This window comes from Eublepharis macularius, chromosome 13 (assembly GCF_028583425.1).
Source record: "Eublepharis macularius isolate TG4126 chromosome 13, MPM_Emac_v1.0, whole genome shotgun sequence".
Lineage (NCBI taxonomy): Eukaryota > Metazoa > Chordata > Lepidosauria > Squamata > Eublepharidae > Eublepharis > Eublepharis macularius.
In genome coordinates this window covers 22,644,487-22,664,678 of record NC_072802.1, presented here as the reverse complement: position 1 = coordinate 22,664,678, position 20,192 = coordinate 22,644,487, and the positions used below count along the sequence as shown (strand labels likewise).

Sequence of the window (20,192 nt, the reverse complement as noted above, 5' to 3'; positions counted from 1 at the left end):
AGCAGCTTGGAGACTTCATTACCTAGAGGAAAAGCCCCAGGTTTTCTCTGCAGTAAATCCCGGACATGTCTATAGGATTCATGTTAAAAGTAGTTTAAAAACTGCCTATTAACTGCTCTATTTTTTTCCTCCACAATCCTGAGAACTGCCTTTTTAGGGGGGTGTTGAGGTTTCTATCTACAGCTCCCAGAATTTCTCCATTTGGGGAGTCTTGGCAGCGTTCAAGTGTGTAGGCTAAGAGGCTGCTCAGAAGCATGGGGTTAGCACCCCAATTTAGAATTTAAGATGCAGGCCTAGTACCCTCAGATGGGCAACATTCTCTGACCAACAACACGTGCGGTAGATATTAACTTAATGTAAAATGGCCGCATTATTTCATAGTTCTTTTTATTGATGTGACAAGAATAAATTATCACCCTCCCACAAGTCATACTGTTCCCTTGCCATTCCGTGCACCTCACCAGCCTTTAAAACCCTGGACGTCGCCATCTTTACTGGTATTCATCTTTTCCGTGTTCCTCGTGAGACGTCCTCAGCTCAGAATTCCTTGAGCCAGCCTGCAGGCCTTTTCCTCCTCTCTTCAAGCCACCTGTCTCCACCATTCCCAGTCTCCTCATACATTTCAAACATATACCACCTTTGGGGGGGGCCTTTTCTCGGTCCGCCTCGGCTGTTGAGTGTCTTTGTTTTGGCTACAGGGCAGCCATTTGCTAGGCACGCCAGTACGCGCCACTCCCTCTTTAACACAGAGACGGCCATGAATCCCAAGTCCTTGCTGCGCCGGAGACGGACGGTTATCGGCTTCCCTCACCTCTCTCTGCGGGACCCAGGTGACAAAATCAATGGTGCTGCTCCCTACTAATGCAATTGGGGGTGGGGGAGCCCTTTGAGAAGTTATGAGCAGCTACAGAATCAGTCTCCCTCCCCATCTGATAGATGAGAAGCATGGAATTGTGGGAGCATGTTTTGGTCTGAGGGTCTTCTACAGAAATGGGGAGGAGCAGCGTGGGGCGCTGCGGCAGTATACTTACTGGAAGAGGGAAACAGTTTTGCACAGGCTACGGATTTCTAACAGCAGCTCTCAAAATCCCAAGTTTAAAAGCAAAACTTGAAAATTTCAGACTATGGAAGCTTTAGCACAAACCAAATTCCAATACATTTATACTTCATAACCACCTCCTCCCACAAAACACCCTCTGAATCCAATGGCATCCAGAGAATCTATGTACATTCAACATTTTGCAAACAAAGTTGAGGTGTGAGAAGCTGCGTGAGAATAGATTTTCCTCCCAAATTCATTTCGCAGAGTGATTTTTCCGTAACTGTAAATTCTCTTACATCTTTAAGACATCTTTGACATTATGAAAGAGTATGCCTTCCAGTATTTTTCCTCTCATCACACTTGAAACCTTACCAAGAGGAAAGAATTTTATTTACTTCATTATATTGTGTCTTTCTTCTCAGTGGGGACACAAAGTGGCTTACATCATTCTCCTCTCCTCTATTTTATCCTTGCAACAACCTTGTGAGGAAGACTAGCCTGAGTGTGTGTAACTGGCCCAAGGTCAGCCAGCAAGCTTCCTTGGCAGAGCGGGGATTCGAACCTGGGTCTCCCAGATCCTAGTCCAACACTCTAACCACTACACCACAGATGCTCAAGTCTTTCCCGTGTTAGAACAGCTTGCTATCCTTGTTCCATGGGTCAAGCAAAGCTGTTTGGCAAAGTTGTGGCTGAGTACCTTTTTAAGAACCTTCCTCTTACTCTTCCTATTGCTATTGTACCCTTCTGCTAAGGAACATTGTGCTACTAAACATGGATTTCCTCATTTTATTCTTATTACAACCTTATATGTTTGGCTGGGACCACATTATTATTATTATTATTATTATTATTATTATTATTATTATTGATGTCATTTATAGTCCACCTTTCTCACTGAGAATCAAACCAGATTACATAGTGTGAGATTAGTACAATCAACATCAAGGACCTTTCCCTAAACAATGCCACAGGGTAAATAAACACAAGTTTACAAAGATATAGCATTAGCAAGAATCCAATACAGAGTTGAAGAAATGCTGAAACAGAGCATGAGTAGTTCTAGGGCTGACATTAGACAACATAGAACTACCCAATAGGATCGTACTTGAAACACAGGTGGCACATAGGAGCACATACTTAAAGCAACAAGACATAAGACAACATAGGGGTGAAGTCGAAGGTCCCTAACTCATTAGCGAAGCATCTGAGATCCCCTCCCTACAATACAGCCCTCCTATCTGAGTAAAAAGACTTCTTGAATAATTCAGTTTTGCATTGTTTGCGGAAAGCCAGGAGAACGGGCGCTCTCCTGACCTCCTCAGGCAGGCCTTTCCACAGAGGAGGGGCCACCACAGACAATGCACGTCAGTGTTGTTTGTGTGTTAAATTTCGAACTGTAATAAAATTATTAGAGCCGTGGGATGAAAGGAGGGGGCACATACCTTTCCCCATGAGCCATTCTCTTCCCCATCTTTCCTTCTTGCGTGGCCTCCATCCGACCTCTAAAGCCTTCTTCCAACTTTAGTGGCTTTTCCTCTAACAGAAGAGCCACTTAAATTGGAGGAAGGCTTCTGAACTGGAGGAACTTCCTCCAGCCTAAGGTTGAATACATGCCAATCTCTTTTCCCTTCCTGGGAATGGAAGGATTGTTTTGGTCAGGAAGCAGCCCATTGAGGAATAAACAGAACACCCCTTCCCTGTGGCACTCTGTTTCAATAAAACTTGGAGCGCCCCACCCTGCTTCGCCCACGGGCTGCAGAAAAGGGGTGAAACAATATTTCAGGGGACAACCCATTTGTTGTATTCATTTTGGCCCTTGGAGGTTGTGGGGCTGTGTGGGGATTGGCACGTGCTTTCCCCACAAGTGATTTGAGCCACTTCTTAACACGCATTGCCCTTCTGAGGCTGGGGTTGCTCCAAGAACAGAGACCAGTGGAAAGGGCTGATAGCTCTCTTGCTTTGCTTAGCCCATGGTAGAGTTCTGTAGATGAAGTTTAGGCAGTTCCCATCCTTTTCAAGGCAATCTAGCCTTCATTCCAGCTGTGAAAGGGAAGATATAAGAGCCAGTATTTGGGGGGGGGGAGTCATAGATCCAGGGGAGTTAGCCGTGTTAGTCTGTAGTTGCAAAATAAAGAGTAAAGAGTCCAGTAGCACCTTTAAGAATAACCCACTTTATTGAGGCATAAGCTTTCGAGAACCACAGCTCTCTTCATCAGATGCATCAGATGAAGAGAGTTGTGGTTCTCGAAAGCTTATGCCTCAATAAAGTGGGTTAGTCTTAAAGGTGCTACTGGACTCTTCAGTATTTGGTAGGGACTCTCAAGTAGCAATTTCATTGGGGTGCAGAATGACTTTGTTTCATGGAACCAGCCTGTCATCCTCCTTGCTGAGACTCGAGCAGGTAGGAAAGGTTCTGCACCCTTCTTCATTCCTCTCCCTCTCTCTCTTGCAGGAAACAGCAATGGCCCCATCCATAACCCTCCTGCAACTATAGTGGAATCCGTCTCTTGTAACTTTGTCCCTGATGTGGCCAATGGAAGGAGCTCGATCCATCAGGTTCGGTCTCCACAGCCTCGGCCCCAGCTGAGAAAGACGTTTAGCGATCTGGGAGGAGTTCTACAGGGAAGGTGTTGCCAGGTGCCACCTGGGCACTCAGCAAAGCAGGGGATGATGTATGCCAGTCCATCTTGCAATGGTCCCAAGGAGGACTCCGCTTTCTCTCCTGCTTGGAGTGCAGCATCTTTTGGCTATGTGAGCCCTTCGATGAGCCACAGTGAGCTAACAGGGGAGGCCACCATCCCCTCGTCTCCCTGTGGCCCAGAGACAACTCTCGACCCAGACCAGCCCACCTCCTTCTTCATCTGCAAAGACAATGTAGTTGGAAACAATGGCTCAGGGTCCTTCTGTGCTTCTCCTGAGTCCCTGGTGGATGCTGACGGTGGCTTGAGGTGTGAGGCAAGAGAAATCAAGGTCTCTTTGGTCCCCAGTCCCGGTGAAGAGGAGTGCCCACGAGTGGAGAGGGAAAGAATTTCATGCAAATTCCGGGAGAGGTCACTCTCCGTCCCCACGGACACAGCCTCCCTGTGCTCTGTGGACATTGGGGGCAGTGAAACCTGTGGCCTGAGCTATCCCAGTGCCAGCTCTGAGGGCAGCACAAGCACGGACAATGTATCAATGGCAGTGGAGCAGGATGCCCAGGCGCGACAACGGCGGCAGCGCATCAAGAGCATCTCTCTCAAGAAGGCCAAGAAGAAGCCCTGCCCACCAACCCGCAGCGTATCTTTGATCAAGGACGGGCAAGCGACTAAAGGAGGATCCACCCGCGAAACGACAGCCCAGGACCAGAGACCCAAAAGTCTCTGTCTGCTGTCAGAGGTACAAGTCCAAGAGGATATAAGTGGAGAGGTGGAGAATGTGCCATACACCCCACAATGGTATTTGCCAGAATGGAATTTGAGTGACCCATATTGCTCCTTGTCTGGTTCCAGTACTGCTACTGGAACCACTGTGATCAATCTCTCCAAGGCCCGTGGCAGCTCAGAATCTCTTCCTTCCCCCTCCATCTCCCGGGCCACAACACCCTCCCAACTCTCCACTGAGGTGAATTTGAAAATCTGTTCCCCGGGGAGGCTCACAGGGGTGATGTCCCCTTCCAGTGGCTACTCCAGTCAGTCGGAAACTCCAACTCCAACCATCACAACATCTACGGTTCTAGGACATGCCCCTCACCAGACTGGGCGGACCAGGCCTCTCGTGCCTGAGAGGAAGTCATCACTGCCCCCCGTCTCTCCCATGGAGCCATGTTCCAAGTCACGGATGTCATTTGACCTTCCGTTTGCCCCGCCAACCCACCTGGATCTCTCTGGGTTGAAGATCTCACTGAAAGGCAAAGCCAAGGTGAGCCGACACCACTCGGACTCCACATTTGGCCACAAGCTTGGCCCAAAGCTGAGCCCGGTGCAACCAGTCATGCCCATGGTGACACAGCTGGACCTGCGGTCTGTCCGCCTGCGTTCTATCAGCCGCTCAGAGACTGAGGATAACCTGGACATCCCCGAGCTTGTTGAGGAACCTGGCAAGAAAATCCGGCCCCCAGTTGCAGAGAAACCTCCACTTTCCAGGAGGCCACCGATGCTCTTGCACAAAACTCCACCGGTTCAGGAGGAGTCCCCTGTGAGCTCCCCAACTTCTCCACTGACACCCCAGGGTAGGAACCCCACAGAGAACATTTACGTGGTGGCCAGGAAGCCTGAGCACCAGTGGGATGCAGATCCTTGGAGCCCTATGGAGTCGCCCTCTCCTGTGGCAGCACTGTCCCCCACACAGGGCTCTCCAGGAACATTTTTCACTGCTGTGCAGCGGCTTTCCCAGGAGAGCTTGGAGGAGGATGAGCAGCTGAAGTCAAAGCTGCTTGCAGAGAGAACACCTGGGGGGGAAAATCGAAAAACCAAAGTCCCACCCCCTGTCCCCAAGAAACCCAGTGTCCTCTACCTGCCCTTGGTGCCCTCCCCGCTCCATCAGGGTACCTCTCCTGGGGATCCAAGGCTGGCCATCAGTCCCGTCATTATGCTGGACGAGAACTCTGCATACTCCGAGCTGTCCGCTTGCAAGCCACCATCTCCTGTGTCCAGCGAATCTAACATGAGCCCAACTGCTGCAGAAGTGTCTTGGGGAGAGGTTTCAGGTATGCTTTTCTGCCCCTGGTTTTTTTCCTACTCTTTTTGGTTGTTCCACAAGCATCTGCCTGAGGGATTTGGATGCAGGCACAAAAAGATGTTTGGCATGTTACAAAAGTCTGATGCAGAAGGGAATTTTTTTATAATATATTTTTAATTTTAAAAAACAATAATAATAAGAGAGGATACAGAAAGGAAAGAAGGGATTGTATAGCATAATTATATAAATCAGAAATAATTGTATATAACAATAGGGGAATTTAAAAAAATAATACTCTGCTGCCAATTATAAATATCCCTACTACCACTTACCCAAATATATTCAGGACTCTGACCGCAGTGATACAAAGAAATACGAGTTTTATTGTGTTTCAAATGAAGCCCAGGTGCATATTGTAGCTCTCTAGCTCATATGCATAAAGAAGAGTTGCGTCAGAGAACCTTGTATACCTTAGCGCTAATTGTTTACGGAATAAAAGATCATAAAGGTTAATACAAACATCCCTTCAGAATTACATTTCCCATGATACATGGCACCTGACTTGCAGTGAGTGACAAGTCAGTCAAATCTCTTTATAATATAAACATTTAAATGTTTGGAGCCACACTTCTGGTATGGATTCGAGATGTCTCTGGGAAGCAGCTCTTCCAAGGATAGAACTTATTAAGAGAAAGAAAAACAAGAGAAAATTTTTACATTTTACAGGAATTTTCTTGCCTCACCGTAAGATCAGGTTGACCTACAGTTTAATCTCGAAAGTGAAGGAGAAAGAATCTACCACAGAAGCAAATTAGCCTCTTGTGTGTGTGTCTTTTCCTTGATAGATTCTAGAAGAGGGCTCCTGAAAATCCCTTAACAACAGGGCTTTTTTTCAGCGGGAATGCGGTGGAACGGAGTTCCGGCACCTCTTGAAAATGGCCACATGGCCGGTGGCCCCGCCCCCTGATCTCCAGACAGAGGGCAATTGAAACCCCCCTCTGTCTGGAGATCAGGGGGCGGAGCCACCAGCCATGTGACCATTTTCACCAAGGGCAATTTAAACTTTAAAAAACTCCCTCCTTGTTCTAGCTGACCCAAAGTGACGTCATTGTGCGGTCCTGAGTTCAACCACTAAGTTCCACCACGTCTTTTCCCAGAAAAAAAGCCCTGCTTAACAATAACAGAGTAAGTAAAACACAAAATATTTCTCCCCAACATCCCCATTCATTACATTTTTAGAAAGCACTTTCAGGGACGGATTAATATGCAACCCATGTGCAGAAAGTCAGTTTTGATACTGGGGCACTGGTATTTTTAGCTCTTTGTGCGCTATCTAGGAAGCTGTGATTGGCCATTACTTCTTGTGCATGCTGTAGAGGGAACAAAAAATTGTAAAATATATGGATGTCATAGTGGGCAGTTAACAAGTGTCTTGCCCTTAATCCCTATACAGGAGCACCTTCTATGCAGCAATGCTATAATGTACAAACTTGGTTTTCATCTCAGTTCAATAGCCCCTGAGCTGGTATCAACCTCTTGGTTTCTTAATGTGATCTAGGGGCTGCGAAAATGAGCAAGTCATTTGTAATGTTGGCTTTTATTTAGAAAGAAAATTTAGGCCACCTCTCCAGGGTGGTTTTTACACGTTGTTAACATCGTGCCGCACTCACGGAACAGTGGCATCTTTATGACGCAATTTCTGACATCACCCCATTTTCGTGATGCGCTGACATCAGAAATTGCGCCATAAAGACGCTAGCGTTCCATGAGTGTTGCGCGATGTTGCGGGCCCTTAATGACGTGTGAAAATGGCCTAGGTATGTATTATGCCTCATTTAGAGGTATGTGTACATGGAAGCATTTGCCGGGCTGTTAGTCGAGTCTGGGTTGAATTCCTTAGAAAAAAGTCCCGTTTGAAACATCTTAGAACTGCTTGTGCGTTTTGACTGTGGGTAGTTATCTGGGATATAACCACTGATTCTGCATTGACAACACTGGCCCTGGAAGGAGCCTCCATCCCCAAAAGGCAGTGAGGGGTCAGATTCAAGCAGGAGAGCAAAGGGATTACTTTGATCTATTTGAAAGGGTCAATGCCATTCCTGAATCTTCAAAACCGCAACTTACCCCATTTCTCACTCCTCCCTCCCCATATTTCAGGCTTTCAACCACACAGTCAGGAAGCAATATGTTTCTCCTTGATCACTGTCTGTACCCTATGTGATAGATAGAAAGAAACCTGTATCTTCAAGGTCTTGCGTTCTTTTCTTTCTTCCTTCATTAGGGAACTTTGTGGACTTGAGAGCGGAAGATAAAGGCTTCGTAAGTGACAAAACAGCCGAATCGATAACTGAGGAGGAGGATGATGTGTTTGTGACTTCCAGGACCACCGAGGATTTATTTACCGTAATTCACAGGTAAGGGGCCACCCAGCTGCCAATGGGATGTTTTGTTCCAATGTGCACCCCCTTACCAGTCATTCAACCCTTTTAGGAGGAAGTTATTAGTCATATTAATTTTGTGTTAAAACTCATTTTTTATAATAACTTTTATTGAAAATTTCAACATAATTATAAAACATACAGTTAAAAAAGGAAATGAAAAGAACTAAATGGAAATATACAAAACAAAAAGATAATAATAACGACAACAACAACATTCGATTTATATACCGCCCTTCAGGATGACTTAACACCCACTCAGAGCGGTTTACAAAGTATGTCATTATTATCCCCACAACAAAACACCCTGTGAGGTGGGTGGGGCTGAGAGAGCTCCTAGAAGCTGTGACTGACCCAAGGTCACCCAGCTGGCTTCAAGTGGAGGAGTGGGGCATCAAACCCAGTTCTCCAGATTGGAGTCCTGCGCTCTTAAGCACTACACCAAAATAGAAAAAACATGCCTAATTATTAACGTACACTTCTTTTGCCAGACCTTGTGCTCCCATTTGTTCAGATCCTTCACTTTTTAAAAGAAGCCGTTTGGTTTGTTATGGCTTCCTTGACCTGGGTTGTTAACCATGCAGGCATTCATTTGGATTTGACGGTACCTTTCCTAATGTGGGGAATCCATTCTATCTGGACTTCAATTAGTGTGGTTTTGAATAGCTTCCAAGCATCCTCTGGGAATTTGATTCTCTTGTGTTTCCCTATCAGCTTCTTTTTAGCTGTTCCTCATTTTGTAAAGTTCCCTCTTTTAAAATCAAATGCGTTGGGGGTAACTTTCCACTGACATGAATGCTGAAAATAGCACTGTGCTCACTGTTCTCAATGGGGGCAGGTGCATCTATATCTCTCACTAGGTCTTGAGCCCCATTCAGAACCAAGTCCAAGATCACTTATCCGCTGGTTGGCTCTGTGAGCAGCTGTTCCAAGTGCAAGGTCGTTTATGATGTCTGGGAATTTCATTTCTACAGCATGACTCCAGCACACATTTACCCAGTCAATGTGAGGGTAGCTGAAGTCACCCAGTATAATATTAAGCTTTAGTCATCTCCCTTATTTCCTTCTTCATCTCGAGATCAGGTGTAAGAGTTTGAGATGGGCAATAGTAACCCTTACAGCCTACTGTTTCCATCCCTATTGCTTCTGTTCTTTCCCCTGATATTTTCTAACTTAATTTGATTCTATGTCCTCTTTGATGCAGCGCCTTCCCCAACACATTCTTCCCAGTCCTGTCTATAGAGTTTATACTCAGGGATGACAATATCCCATTGATTTTCCCCATTCCACTTGCTTCTGAGATACCACTGTATCTTGGCTCAGGAGCTCATAGAATTGGCACATAGACATCTATAATGTGTTTCCCTTGCCAACCACCCTCCCCCACATGGTCCTCCATTCCTACTCGTGCCCACAAGTTCTGTTGTGTTTCTACCCATATTCCCCTAAGTGTTTACTCTCTCATCCCTTTGGACTGAGTTGTCCCAAGCTAGAGGCTTCCCAGCCCCTTTTAGACTTCTCTCTGGGTTTAGTTTAAAAGCTGCTCTGCCACCTTTTTTGATATTAAGTGCCAACAGAGTGGGGTTTTTTTTGGTTCAGGTGTCTCTTTTGTACAGCTTCAGCACATTCCAGAAAATTCCCAGTGCCTTTCCCCCCAGCATCGCTTTCTCATCCACACAGTGAGACCCCTAATCTGTTCTTTTCAAGCTGGCCATATATGTAGAACTAGTAGCACTTCTGAGAATGCTACCTTTGTGGTTCTGGCCTTTAACTTTCTGCCTAGTAATCTAAATTTTTCCCCCAGGACCACACAACTACCTTTCCCAATATCATTGATGGTGCCAACATGCACCACAACCTCTGACTGTTCCCCAGCATTATCTGCCAACGTATCTAGACAGCATGTGATGTCTGCAATCTTCGCATCAGGCAGGCAAGTCACCATACTATGCCCGTATACGGACTCCCAATATTTGTTTAAATAGCCTGCTCCTGGACTATTTTAATGACTTTTAAAAATTATTATTGATTTTATGTTTTTTGTGACGTTTAATGCATTTTTTGAATGTTGTTAGCCGCCCTGAGCCCATCTGTGGGGAGGGCGGGGTATAAATAAAATAAATAAATAAATACGTTCAGAATGCCTGCCACAGACCCCCCCTTCTATATTCCTAATAATCAAATCACTAAAGATAGGAATGAACCAAAATACGAACCCAAGTTCGTCACAAACTGGGCCGGTTTTTGAACCGGTGATTCATTGGAGCTCCTTTCTGACGAACCATGATGAACCGCTATGATTTTTAGAGCGGTTTGTAGGGTTTATTTTTCGGTTTGTCACTGCAGACAGCCTGGCGCCGAATAGTCTGTTACCTAGACAACAGGGGGGGGGCTTTCTGCAGACCTTCTGCAGCCCCAGAAGTGATGAATCGACAAACCAAACGAACTGATTTGTGAACCGGGCAAGTTCATGGCGGTTCATGTTGTGAAACACAATGAACCACGAACCACAATGAACCGCCATTTTCCCGGTTCGTTCCCATCTCTACAAATCACCTTTGCCAAAATCCCACCTTTCCCCAACCCCAGAGGGGTATTAAGGCTACGAGAGGATATTGGTCCATCATCTGAGGAAGGGGGTCTCTTCGATGCGATCACATTCCTCATCCTCAGCCTGACACCTCCAATCTTGAGACTCGCGGTTTCCTTGACAGCAGAAGAACTGTAAGCACAAGAGGGAGGCTGTTCTAGTAGGCCCATGAAGGTCTCATCTACAAAGCTCTCCCTCTCCTTCAGCTTCTCCAGGTTGGCAACCCTAGCCTCAAGCCGTAGAAATAAGAGCTCCATGCATTGAGCACACCCATAATTTCTGCCTGGTGGGCAGATAATAATCATACAGTCCCTGCAAAGCACTAGATAGCCCTCCTACTCTGCTGGCTTTCTACCATCATAACTGGCGTGGTTATTTAAAGGTGTTTTAGGGTTGAAATAGGATGTGTAGCTGAATTTATGTGGATTTCCGTAGCGGGGAGGCAGGAGGCATACTACCCTCCTTGCTGTTGTGGAGCTTGTATGTTCTTTCTCAGGAAGCTCAGACTAGAGGGGCTCTCTCCTGTTCCCCTTTGACTTCCTTTGCTGAACTTCCAAGCTCAGCATCCTTGATAGAAGCCTTATTCAAAAGCACTAAATGCGAGTCCTGAGATGCAAACCCCTAGGAAACCTGTGCCTCTTCGAGTCAGACCTTTAAAGAACTCTTCTTTACAGCTGTGACTCCGCACCCCCCAGGAGTTAGCCAATGGCAGGCAGATGACTCGCCTCACTCAGCAGAAGCCCCTCCCAGCAGGACCATGTGTTCCTAGAGCACTCACCGAAAGCTAGGAGATTTTCAAACAGACACACCCCTAGACAGTTCTGAAACCACACGTCATCAAGCAGACACACACTTACCCCTCTTTACTTCTTGCACCAATTCCAAGTTCAACTTCCCTGTTAGAAGCTCTGTTTGAAAGCACCTGTTGCAAGCCTTGGGATGCAAGTCCACAGAAAAGCTGTGTGCTGTTACAGGGTCAGACCTCTAATGAACTCAGCAGGACGAAAGGAGATTTCAGAGCTGGAAAAAGTAGAGAAGAGGGCAACCAAGAAGATTTAAGGAGTTGGAGTAGGGTTTCCAGGTCCCCATAGACTCCCAGTGGGAACTGGGGAGCTTACTGGAGGCACCATCTTCATGTTTGCACACACTCCCGGCCTTGGCGCTATGACGTCACTTCCAGAAGTGACGTCATTGGGCTGGCCATGGGAGTGCTCTCGTGCTTAGCACGGAGATGATTCTTGCAGAACAGTTCTGTTTGGGGCCAAAGTTGGTCTCCACAAAGCACAGGAGCAGTCTCACGACCAGTCCGATGATGCAGGACGTGACATGGTTGCACACTGCTGGGAGCATGCCCACTGTGCACTTGCCTGGGTTGCTTGCCAGTGGCAGGCAATCGCCAAGTGCCTTGCCACCTCCCACCAGTCACCAGTGATCAGTGGGCACCAGAGAAAATGGCCAGGAGTTTGCCTGCCACCTGTGGGCATCTGAGAACCTAGGTTGGAGCAACTTTCCTATGAGAAAGGGCTAAAGAATTTGGGACTTCTCCGTTTTTAAAAAAATTATTGAAGGGGCATGTGATAGAGGTTGTAAAAATTATACATGGGGTGGAGAAATGGGATAGAGAGATCTTTTTCTCCCTCTCCTATAAAACTAGCTCTTGAGGGCACCTAATGAAGTTAATGGAGAGTAGGTACAGCACTGACAAAAGGAAATACTTCTTTACTCAACAAGGAATTAAATTGTGGAATTCTCTGGATGTAGTGATGAGCATGAGCCTAGATGACTTTACAGTGACTCACAGAGGACAGATCCATCAGTGGCTACCAGCCGTGGTGACAAAGAGAACCTCCACATTCAGAGGTGGCAAACCCCTGAATACCAGTGCTGGGAGGCAATGTTGGGGAATGCCTGGGCCTTTATGCTCCATTTGTTGACCCTCCGGGACAACTGATTGGCCGCTGTGTGAAACTGGATGCTGGATTAGATGTACCAGTTGCCTGATCCAGCAGTGCTCTTCTGATAGTCTCAACTCACCCCGAACTGCTTTTGATTGCGTTCTGTGTTTACAGATCCAAACGGAAGCTCCTGGGCTGGAAGGAACCCAGCGACACCTTTGGGAACCGGAATTCTCAAGCACCCTCAAAGAATGCGTTGGGGGCATTGAGCAATGATTGCCCTCCGACGGGAAGCACAAGAACCTCCAGCAGGAACGAAGACTTTAAGGCCCTTCTCCAGAAGAAAGGGGGCAAAGGAGCCTCCAGCATCCGCACGTCCGCCGCTGAACTTCTCAAGACCACCAACCCATTGGCTCGAAGGGTCATGACTGAGTTTGCAGTGGATGGGACGATTCCAGGCCCCAAGGCCTCACCCTGATTGCATTTGAGAAAGCCCCACCTCTTTGCACTCTGCCCGACCCTATCCCCAGGGCGATTCGCTTGTCTGACTGTCAGGGTGAGCCTGCTCCGGTTGGGGTTTTCGGCTTCTGTCTTGATTTATTGGCAGTGGCAGAACTCTTGGGTGTTTTACTGGGAGACTTCTGATTTCAAGATAAGTGTCTTAAATATAGAGCACATCCATCTCTTAGGAAATCAGCCCCACATCTTTCTTCTTAGGAGAAGAAAGGCTGTATTCCTTTGCCAGGTTGGACTCAGAGGGCCTACGTGGATGTTCCTAGACAGGGCTATCATGGGTTGGTGCAAACCTTCAGCCTAGCACCTTCCCCAATTGCACGAGGGGAAGCCATGCCTCCTTGATCTTTCTCCAGGTGTAAAAATGGGGGCCCTCTCCTGTTCTGATTCCATGTCTGCAGCAAAACTAGTTTGAACTGTTCATTTTCTTTTTAGCATGTGGTACTTTCAGTGGCTTGTAGGATACAATATATGACTGTTGTGGCTTTTTAAAAAAAAAACACAAAATATCTCCCTTTGGTGACCCTGTCACTTTAGGGGGAGAGAGAAAGCTGGGCTGGAAATCAGGTGCTGTTCAAAGCAAAAGATGCTCTTGGACTGCGAAGTTGCCGCCTGATGCTCTTCCAGGACTCCATGGAAGAGCCATACTATATTTCTAACCTGCTCCTAATACATCCAGTCGCGATTAGCAAAACCTCAAGGTGTCATCCACATACCAAAAAATTTGGATGCCCTGACCAGAAACCCACATCATGCTGCACACCTGGTTTCTGGCTTCAGCTCAGAAAGGGGATTGACACAAAAGCAATCGTGCTGCTTACAGGGTAAAGAAAATGCAACGCATGGGCTCTTTGCAGATGCACCTAGTGGGGTTGCTTGGTAGAGGTAAGAAGTGGGATGAAAGACCTGGTGCTTGCGTGCCGTCGTAGAAAGCAATCGTTGCTTGCAAGGCACTGCTTCAGATACAGCCCTCGTCCTTTCTGTGGGAGTATCAGTGGAGTAGATGTCTTTAAGTAGCGCAAGTCACCAAGATTAAACAGTGGTTAAAATAGTTGCGTTTTGACATGATCCCTCTGCTCCTTGAGGTTTTATTGCTGGTGTTCCTCAGATTGCAATGGGTTGGATTGATGGACGCAGCATCCCTGGTTATTTTACCTTGAGTTGAGGAAGAGCTGAAGTCTCTTGTGCCCGGCCTCAAACCACAGGGCCGAGGGATCCCTCTCTCTCTGTCTCTGTCCACCTTAGCAGCTTCGCACTTGGGGTCCACCAAGCAGTGCCTGCACACAATCCGTAACTCGCACACTGCAGGCCCCAGAAACTAACCGCTGCCAACAAGGGCTACCCACAGAATGATACAAATTGCAGAATAATCGTCATATTTCAGTTCCAGGCAAATGGTGAGTTTGTAATTTTTTGCTTTTGAAAAAAAAATCCTTTTCAAGGCTCACTTACTGCAAGTTATGTATTACAGTGGCAGCTGTTTTGCATGGGGTTTCTCTGCTGTAGGATTGCAGTATGTTGATAAATGAGCGCTTCTAGTTTCTGGATGTTGGTGGCATTTTGGAATTTGCACCGGGTAAACATTGGGAGAGTTATTGCACAATAAATCTCTCTCCCCCCCCGCCGCCCCCCCCCACAAACTAATTCCTCATACTCCATTGCACTGTAGCATGACCAAGAACCAAGAATAGGGTTCTGCTGGAAGAAGCGGACTTGATTCTCAGTGGCTGCAGTTGCTAGGGGCAGAGAGCTGCCTAGTACCCAAGCTGGTGCACCCAAAGATATCTCTTTATATTTTTTTTTCCATATTAGGGGGTGGATATAAACCATTCGGCTTGTACAGGACAAAAAAAGTAATGGCAGTGGAAACCGGACTGCTGTAAGGGCAGAACCTGTCCTCCACTAGCAAGGGTGTTTGCAATATGTCTCTGTGTGCATAATGTACAGAATATACTCCTGCTCTGCCCCAAAATTCTTGCAATATAAAAGAACCTCCCTCCTCTCCTGCATATGTCTCCTGCCCATCCTGATGGATGTTCTGCCAATTTTTATTAATGACACCTTATACTTTTTGTCAGCAAGAGCTTGTTGAATTTTCCCCTCTGTTACGCAGCAGATCAACTCCCCTCCCTCTTTTTGCATGTTTACCTGCTGTGGTTCTTCCCACCCATTCACACAAATAATGGCCTTATAGTGAATGTCCAAAAGAGGCATTCTTATTATTGACTACCACCTCTACCTGCCCCATATCATGCAAATATATCCCAGGGTCCTGCTGTTGAGAAGCACGGATAACAGAAAAAAATAGGTATGCATAGAAAGACAATCAGTAGAAATATCCCAATTTGTAGCCACTGGCTGACACAGTCCTTGGCAGTCTAATGTGGCGCCCTATAATGGTCGATGCTGGCAGTGTCTGATCCTCCCTGAAGTATAATCTGTTAACTGTGAGTCTCTCTACACGAGACGAATTACGCGTGGACGCTCAAGTGAAGGGAGAAGCAATGTTAGCTGGGAAGCTGAGTTTTAAAAGCGATCAGAAGGCTTTGTCAATTTCCCCTCTCTACAAAGCCAGGGAGATCTCTGCTCAGAGGGTTTGTTTATTTCCTCTTCACCTCCCCAAAGGGGAGGTGAAATTGACAGCGCCTTCAGGGAGGTGAAAAGGAAATAAACAAACCCTCTGAGGAGTGATCTTTGCTGCTCTAGAGAGGTGAAACTGACAGAGCCTTCCAATCGGTCTTTTAAAACTTGGCTTCCCGGCCAACATTGCATCTCCCTTCACTTGAGCATCCTTGTGTAATTCGTCTCGAGTAGAGATAGACTCTCTAAAATCCTATTTAAATCTTATTATGGAATTTTTAAAAATGGAATAGCAACATGGAGGTTTGGGGAGGGACACAAATCACTTATCCAGTTATTTTTTGCACTTGTAGAATAAATGAGGTATCCTATCAGGCAGAATTCCCTTAAGGGGCTTTGTAAGTTTGTGGGGAATTTTTAATCTGGTCAGTTTCAGTAGCAATGAAACTGACCTGGCATACTAGCCTCTGCCTCAGTCAGAAATATCCAAAGGGTAGTGCCTCGGTGCTCAATACGATGCTGTTTTTCAGGTTACTTTCATGAGTTAAGCATGCATAGAAATGGGGTGCCTGACTCCTTGTAAGACCAGAACACTTCTCCTCTTCAATTCAATGAAGAAATGTGAAAACAGGAAAGTGCAAGTCATTTGTGCTTCCCGTTTTGGCACTGGTGAGAACATGCAGAAGGAACTTGGCAATACTGTTCCTTAACAATGGAGTAGATCCTACCATCCTCCCAGCTGCCCTCCTCCGACTTAAGTGGCTCTTGGAAGAAGAGCCACTTAAAATGGAGGAAGGCTCCTTCGATTGAAGGAAGGCCTCAAACTTGAGCCAAGAGGAAAGGTGAGGTATTTTTAAAAAATAAACTTGCTCAGTGGAGTGGTAGGATCCTCCCCCGTAACTGTCATGGAGTGTTCTTTTTTTAATGTGATTGAGGGCACATCAAATCTGTGTTACAAATCTCAGCTTGTTTGGCGCTGATTGGGGCTCCAGCCATGAAATGAGCTTAGAATTTGATGCCACACCAATATGGTTTCATAGACCTCAGCCTGTCTGAGCCTCCCTTGTACAGCTCATTTTCTACCATGGTGGATTTCTGTATTTGTCAACACCTGTATTTGTCAGTCCAGTAGCACCTTAAAGACCAACTAGATTTCCAGGATGTGAGCTTCAGAAGGGAGCTTTGACTCTACAAAGGTCATATCCTGGAAATTTATTTGGTCTTTAAGGTGCTTTCGGACCCCAATCTACTACAAACCAACACAGATCCCACCTGAAAATATTTTCTATATTTGTGTTACTCCTGGGCAACTCCAACAAGCACGTGATTTAGGATTAGACCTGGTTTATTATTACTACCAAATTTAGGTCAGGCCAAAGCCTTTTCTCAATTTATGGTACTGGCTGCTTCAGAACAGAAACCCAGGAGGGGTTATCAAGCAAGACAATCAAAGAGCGGAACTACAAGTGACAAAAGGCACAGGTTGGACACTTGTCATCTTCCCTCAAGTTTTGATGGGAAATGTAGGCAGCTTGGCAGAATGTTGGACAAGTGACAGTTGAAAAGTCCATTGGACAGCAGTTGGAGAGCCAAGCTGTAAAGCCAGGACGCCTACATTTCCCATCAAAACTTGAGGGAAGCTGACAAGTGTCCAACCTGTGCCTTTTGTCACTTGTAGTTCCGCTCAAAGTCTTGTTTGTTCTCCTTTCTGTGCTGCAAAGTTACTTTTATGGCACATTTATTATCATAGTTCCCATCCCAAGGATCCTGAGAATTGTCGTTTGGTGATGCACCCAGAATTCTCTACCTAAGATTACTCTTTAGCAGAACTACAAGTCCCAGAGTTCCTTGGGGCTGGGGGATGACTGGTAAACAGATGAAATCCGCCATGTAGATATAGCCTCTGTTTTCAACAGCTGGCTAAGTGCAGGGTACTAAACTTGTACTGTGGATGTCCCCAGCTACAGAAATACAGGTTCTCTCTTAATATAACAAGCATTGATCCCAGGGACAACATTGTGTAGCTCAGAATGGGTGTTGTACTTTGGGGCTGCCTGCCTGGGTGGAACTGGAGAAGAGGCTTCTCTTGCAGTTGGTTGGCCTGATTTTATTTTATTTTTTGCAACCCAAAAGTGCCCCTAGTGAAACAGGGTAATAGATAGATAGCTGCTAGCTGCAGCAATCAGCAATTTGCCGCTGGTGGAAAGTGAAACAGGGTGTCTCTTTTTAAAGTAACTAATATATGTCTTCAGGGCTTAGTTTTTGTATGAATCCCATTCTATCCAATCCAGTTGTATAATACTGTACAAACCCAGTTGAAACATATCCAACCAAATTCTGGATTGCATCGAGACTTAATATTCTCTCTGACTTCATAGTTGCTGTGTGCGTGGGCAGCGGACTGCCGTATCATCAAAGCTAGCCGAGCCAGCATAAGTTGCACCTCAGGGGTCATTGCCTCCTTTGCAGAACTTGTGGTCTCTGCAAAGCACTCGTGAATCGTGATATTAAAGGGGAGAGGGGGATAGATGCATTGTTCATAGTTTGTGGTGCTGTTGCGTTAGCCATCTTGGACACTTGCTGTTTAACATTGAAAAGTGAGCCAGTCTTTTGTGTGCTGAAGAGTAGAGGTGTTATGCTGTCATGTTAGGTGACCACACACCACATGGTGAAACATGCGCCAGAATGGAATTTGTTGTGATGATATCCTTATGTAATGCTCCCTCCTCCACCCCCACAATCTACAGAAAAGCTCAGGAACCCCTGCAAGGGCTACACTCCTAATGGGGAAAATGTACTTGTTGGATAGATTGTAACCGCATTGTTTCAAACATGCAGAAGACATGCATGGTAGAGTCCTTTCTGGACTGCACCAATGCAAATGGGGGGATGCGCTTCTTCTTTTTTTTTAAGTGCCGTATTAAAGGAGCTTTCCTTCTCCTTTATATTCCAACTTTCTGTATAAAGGAAAATGCAGGGTTTTTAAACGTTCAGATGGGCACTTCCCACACCTATGATCTGAATTGGTCTGGTCCAGTCCAGAAGAGCTGTGCCACATGTTTTTTTTTTTTCTATACATGAAAATTGTACCTCAGGCTGTAATCCAGACCATGCTTGCTTGGAAATAATTCTGTCTAGTCAAGGGATTTGCTTCCAAATAAAAGTGTTTAGATTCAGGGTATTGAGCCTTCATACACACCATGGAGATTCTTTTTATTGGACCAACGGGTCTCTCTCTCATTTCTCATCCTGCCAGAGAGCTGGAAACAGATTCGCAGTAGCTTGCATCCAGGCAGACGAGAATATGCAAACTGTTCTGCCCTTCTGAGAGAGAGGTGTATTAAAGAATTTCCTTGGGAAACTGCCCAAACCTTTATTTGCTTTTCAGTCATAGAAGTTGCTAATGCTGCTACTTCAGAGACAGGGAGGGGGAAGATTAGCAGGTCTGTAATGCTAAGCAGGGTCAACACCATTTGGAAGGGAGACTGCCAACAAATTACAGGGTGATAGCAGGCAGGTGATAGCAAACCACCTCTGTTCATCCCTTGCCTTAAAACTCCCATGTGGGGTTGCCATAAGGGGGCTGCAACTTGACCTCTCTTTACACACATGATAATGTACCTCCCTCCCCTCCCCTTTTGCAAAGCCCACATTTTTCAGGCTCTTTACCACTGTCCCCTGGAAAACCTTTACAGAGAAGAGTTTTAGTCCCCGGCTTCTCGTGATTCAGAAAACCAGACTCACAAGACGGTACTGCTGATGCTTGCTATGTCCATATTAATTACCTCCAAATCCAGGCTGTAATCTGTGAGTTGAGTCAGTGCCGTTTGAACTCCGTGCCAGTCCTACTAGATGGGAGCCAGAGCGATGCAGACCCCACTGGAGAGGAGACAGGGAGCCAAAGGCATTTTTAAAATTAAATTTGATCCAGAATGCGGCCTTGGAGACAGGTTTGCAGCAGCCATCTGAACAAACCCTGCATTCTGTAGAGCCCAGTTGGGGCAGAATGCCCTGATCGATAAATACCACCTTGCATCTCATTAAGAAGCATTTCCAAGTGTTGCCTTGGAGTGCCCCCCCCCCATCTCAAATCCTTTGTCTTTTGCTCCATGGCTGTTTTCTTTTGAAATTTAGGAGTGTGGCTTTTGAACAATGCCAGCTCCCAAATGAGTTCATAGGTGAAGTCATCGTCAACCAATGGAAACAGAAGAGGTACAATTCATGGCCTCAGACCAGTAACTTCACACTGCTTATTCCTGGGGGTGCTGCCAACCTAACTGATTTATCTTTGCTGAGGGTTTCTCAGTGCCTCTGCCACACTTTTCTTTGCCCAGCCTCTCTTTATATCCCAAGAGACTCTGCCAGTGTCCCACAACACTTGGGGATCTCTCAGAGCCTCATGAGAGTTGACATTGTAGCTACTAACAGCTGTCCTGACCATCTGGAATTTGTCCATGTTGACCACTGAGACGTCCTTC

At 46.2% G+C, this 20,192-nt stretch overlaps 1 protein-coding gene across 1 annotated transcript in view; it reads left to right on the top strand.

Moving 5' to 3' along the window:
• The window catches only part of NHSL2 (NHS like 2), a 43,939-nt gene extending 30,497 nt beyond the window's left edge, over positions 1–13,442 (top strand). The window contains exons 6-9 of the mRNA XM_054995820.1: positions 699–830; positions 3,495–5,726; positions 7,980–8,112; positions 12,796–13,442. Of these exons, the coding sequence (XP_054851795.1) occupies positions 699–830; positions 3,495–5,726; positions 7,980–8,112; positions 12,796–13,099 (2,801 nt within the window). The 3' untranslated portion in view covers positions 13,100–13,442. The remainder of the gene's footprint in view (positions 1–698; positions 831–3,494; positions 5,727–7,979; positions 8,113–12,795) is intronic.
• The last annotated feature ends 6,750 nt before the right edge of the window (positions 13,443–20,192 follow it).